This window comes from Grammomys surdaster, unplaced genomic scaffold (assembly GCF_004785775.1).
Source record: "Grammomys surdaster isolate TR1022 unplaced genomic scaffold, NIH_TR_1.0 126063, whole genome shotgun sequence".
Classification (NCBI taxonomy): Eukaryota; Metazoa; Chordata; class Mammalia; order Rodentia; family Muridae; genus Grammomys; species Grammomys surdaster.
In genome coordinates this window covers 485592-490476 of record NW_021620873.1, presented here as the reverse complement: position 1 = coordinate 490476, position 4885 = coordinate 485592, and the positions used below count along the sequence as shown (strand labels likewise).

General features: G+C 40.2%; 1 protein-coding gene across 1 annotated transcript; it reads right to left on the bottom strand.

Moving 5' to 3' along the window:
• Nucleotides 1-492: 492 nt before the first annotated feature.
• LOC114610874 (dynein light chain 1, cytoplasmic-like) lies at nt 493-4479 on the bottom strand. The gene is made up of 2 exons (XM_028755512.1): nt 4420-4479; nt 493-983 (listed from the first exon to the last, which is right to left on the bottom strand). Exons 1-2 carry the CDS (start codon nt 4477-4479, stop codon nt 675-677), a joined length of 369 nt encoding a protein of 122 aa, XP_028611345.1. The 3' UTR covers nt 493-674.
• Between the last annotated feature and the right edge of the window lie 406 nt (nt 4480-4885).

Below are 4885 nucleotides of genomic sequence, written 5' to 3'. Positions count from 1 at the left end.
ATTCTAGATTAAAATCTTATCACTATCCCTTTGCAATTTATTACCTGATATTGCTTAATGTAGACATTAATGAGAGGTAAAATGTGTTTCATCCTAACTGCTTTACACACACCTACTTGGGTCTTATAAAGCAGTCTGTGAAGTATGCTTATCACTAGGCCCTTTTTATAAAGTCCAGCTGAGGAAAGCTCTTACCTCTCTTGCCCATATCTATTAGCCAGAATGTACAAGCACTTTGACCCAACAATAGTACTCTGGTACATTTTCCTTCATATCTATTTGCAAAGATGTAAAAATATTTTTGCATGAGAGAATTCACTTTATCACTGTTTGGAGAAGAAAATAGTCAACAGCATTTTCCCCTAAGGTTAAGTTATGGGCAGTTATTATTATTTTTTTTTACATCTCCAACAGATTTATTTTTAAAGGAATGACCTAAAGGAGAAAAAAATGGAGTACAGAAGTATGGACTAGAAAATAAATACAAATGTAAGCTGTTTTACTAATTTTATAACCACAAACTTGTACAGAGAATGATGCCCTGTACAAAACACAACAGATTCAAACGAGGTGTTCCCTTAGCAAGGCTGAAGATTCAGTCTCTGGTATTTGGAATTTAGGATGCAGTCCTTGTTTTTGGATGGATCACTGGGTGTTTGGCACAGACCATGCTTTTAACCAGATTTGAACAGAAGAATGGCCACCTGACCCAGGTAGAAGTAGATGAAGTGTTTGGTTTCGTGTGTCACATAACTACCGAAGTTCCGGCCCACAGTGCAGTGCCAAGTGGGGTTGTACTTCTTGTCAAACCCCTTCTTGATATAGGCCGCAATATCCTTCTCTATGTTATACTTCTCCAACGCCTGAGTAGCGCACTCCACCGAGTCCTGTTGCATCTCTTCCAACATATCTGCATTTTTGATCACCGCCTTCCAGTCGCAATGGTTACAGTGGAGCAGGGGCCAGCCGGCTGCTGCGAGCTCCTAGGGAAGGTGCTGGCGCCGCTCAAGCAGCAGAGGACAGCCGGTCGCTACCGAAGCCGTGGCGCGTCAATTATGGGCAGTTATAATAAAAAATACACTACACAGGTGGAGTAAATGAACATAACAAAAGAACTGATAAATGCAGAGAAAAGTTTTCAAGATAAGTGTTTAAGTGATAAAGTTAGATGCAACACGATGTATGCAAAATGTCACCTTTTGTGTAAACTGAGTGCCTGACTTTTGTCTTAAACTTCGTTAGATATGTCTAGAATTCACATAAGATATCAAGAACAGTGATTACCCATGAGGGATTTGTCGGTGAGTGTGGCCATGAACCACACAGATACAGAGCAAAATGAAGAGAAGAGTGTTTTCCTCTTTAGAATTCTCTAATGAATGCGTTGGGGCTTGACTGTCAGGATGCTTTAAGAGCTGCATAAAGGAGGAGGGAAAGGATGGTTTGAGTCGGGATTGATAGCAGAGGAAGCAGACAAAAACTCCAAGAATCTCAGAGCCACTGAAGATGCCTGCCAGGCTTCAAAGCCTTCAATCTGGCTTCCAAGTTCTTCCAAGTCCTGACTAAAAGTCTCCACAATCATTTCATAGCAAAATGGTGAAAGATCAGACAGCTTGAAAACCGTTTTCCCATGATGGCACAGATGTTAAGGCTACAGACAAACCCCCTTCTACTACACCACAGCCCAAAGCAGAGACACCAGCCACACCCTACAGGTCCTGAGGATTTGACTTTATGCTAAGTTCAGTTTTTTTCTTTCATAGTCTATCCTGTAAGATTAATTATAAAATAAGCAATGCTTTTCTTAGAGGAGACATTTATTCCCTTTAGCCACTTAGACCAACTGCTGAAAGCCCAGTGGCAATACCAGCATAGCTTTATTATCTTCCAGCTCTAGAGTCCAAGACAGGGATACATCCTTTCAGAAGCTTGCAAAGAATCAGTTTCCAATGTGTTTCCTTTCCGTGTGTGTGTGTGTGTGTGTGTGTTTTGTTTTTTGTGCATATTTACTTTAAAGGACTGACCACTCTGGGCATCCAATAATGGGCCTCATTCCTGGGAGAGGCTAATTCTCCTCCCACTGGTCATTAGTTCCCTGTAGTTCTTTATCTAAAAGTAGGACCCAAAGCTGCTAGCTTTGAGTGGGGCCAGGAACAGGAGATGACTGTTCAGTCGGTCCAACCTGCTGTGCAGAGTTCTCTATCACTTTGACTATGTGATTGAGCAGACAGGGATGCTGTTTGGAGCCGTTGGTAGGGCCCTAGAGGTTCATGGAGGAATCCTTTGGGGATTTTGGAGCAAGGCTCTCCTATCATCTGAAGACAAGTATTCCCCTCTTTAAGAGACATCTCTGTGCTTGCTTTCCCTTGCTTTCACCAGAAAGTTCATTTCTTCATTGGCGTTAAACTCTACTCCTTAGGAATTCCAGTGTATACTGAAGACCAGCATAGACATCCAGACTCATGAACTGGACAATTACTGGATTCTTGGACTTTCCAGTGGTAGACATCTCATCATTGGATTAGCTGAATCACAGCCTGCAAGCCATTCTAATAAATCATATATATATATATATATATATATAGTATGTGTGTATATATATATATATATATATATATATATATATATATATCCATATGACTTGTGTGTACATGCGTACATGCCTATGTGTGCAGGTGTGGAGGTCAGTGGTTCATGTTGGGTATTTTCCTTGAAGGCTTTCCCTCTTAATTTTTGAGACATGGCCTCTCACTGAACCTGAAACACTTCATTTCTGCGACACTGGCTGGGCACTGAGCCTCTGAGATCCACTGTCTTTGCCTCCCAGCGTTAGGGTTATTAGTATAAGTCCACAGGTCCAGCTTTTGTATGGGTGCTGAGGCTGAACTCAGGTCCTCGTACTTGTGTGGACACTATAGGCACTGAGTCATCACCCTCGCTCTCCCTCTTCCATTTTTAAAGAACCTGCGACTACACTGAACCCTTTCACATAATTCTAGGTAACAGTCTTATTGGAAAAGCAGCTGATCAGCAACTTCATCCCATCTGCAATCTCAACTCCTCTTCTCCATGTGAGGTAACAGGCTTGGATGTTTATGATCAGGGAATCCTGAAGCATTAGTCTTCTCACAGGGCTGAAGGCAACTTGAAACATATCTGCATTGAGTGATGAGTTCTGTAATGTTATTATCCTTAGTTACTTACGGGTAATACATAAAGTAAACCAAGTGTTCTCCTGTCAAATAACTTTGAAGAACTGGTTTAGACCAAATCCAGGCTTCTTTCCTGTAGAATTTCAAAATGTCTTCAGTGTTAGTATGCATGGTGAATTGCCAAAGGCAGACTTCCTGAACAGATGTGACATGGTGCTCTCCTGACTGCAGTCCCCCAATACAGTTCCTTTCTGGAACTTAGAGAATAACATCTTTTTTTTGTAACTTGGGGTTTTATTATTTTATCACACGACTGCATTCCTTTCGTGAATTCATTTTTACTGGGATTGTTGTTTATTTCTGGCTTATTTTTAAGTAGAATTTTCATTTATTCCTAATTGTTTAAGAAAGAGAATTTAAAAGATTTTTCAATTATCCATATTCTAACACTATTTGAGTAATGTAAGCGTTAGCTGTTCCCAAACATTTAAAAACCTCATAAAACCAGTCAGCCCTGGTATAGCTTTTCAATTTTTAGCTATATTTTCTTATATAAACTTTTAAAAATTAATGGGCTTCATTTATAGAGCACTTTTATGTTTACAGAGAAACTGCTTCCCCCCCTTCCTGAGCCGCCCGCTCCAGTGTAGGCAGGCCCCTGGATGTTTGTGCTTTGCATCACTGTGGTATTTTCGTTGGCATTGATAAGCCACTGATGACTTATTATTTTTAACCAAATTTGATTCTTCATATCAGAGTTTGGTCCTGAGATGCGCATTTGATAGACTTGTCAGATACATGGTCATTACAACATTATATGAAATAGATTCACCTTCTAAATCCCACCCAGCAGCTGGTTATCCCTTCTTGACTCTCCCCCTTCAGCTCCAGCCACCAGAAAATACCAATCTTTTTATTGGTTTTGATTTCATTTATTGACTTTTTCAAAACAGTCTAGAGTTAAGTCATACAACGTCCAAGCCTCATGGGCTTGCTTCCTGCTGTGTAGACACATGTAAAGTGGCTCTTTCCATGCATGGGAAGCCCTTTCATTTCATGCTTAAGCAATTATATAGCAATGCACAGTCTGGGTGCACTTGCTGTAACACAGCATTCCCACCTCCAGTGAAGGACATCTCTGTTGCTTCCGTATTTTGTTAGCTATAAATAAGTCTGTATAAAGATTGGGAATTCATTGTTTTATGTGGTCATACATTTTGATTTACTTGAAAACTACCAAGATCAAATGCAGATCACACAGAAATACTGTGCTTGCTTTAGTAAGGAAGTACTCATCGACTTCCACAACAATCTTGTCATTTTGCATCTCTGCCAAGAATGAAGACTAGTTCCTGATGCTCCACATCCTCAGCAGCATTTGGTGATGTCGAGTTTCAGAGTTTAGGAATTCTAATTGGTGTGCTGTAACACCTCACTGCTGAGGTATTCAATACGCCTGTGGGCTTTTTAGGCATCTGCTTCTCCTCTTTGGTGAGGAGTTTGGTCAGATCTTTTGCCCATTTCTTTATTAGACTGTTCTGCTTGTGTTGAATTTTAAAAGACTTATATACCTGCGATAACATTCCTCCCATCCTGTAACTTATTTTAAAATGTCTTCTGCAAAGCAGTTTCTTATTTTAATAAAGCCCAAATTATCAAACTTTCCTTTTCTATAGATCATAATGCACTTGATACTTCTAAAAACTCAGAGCCAAACCCAATGTCACCTAAAT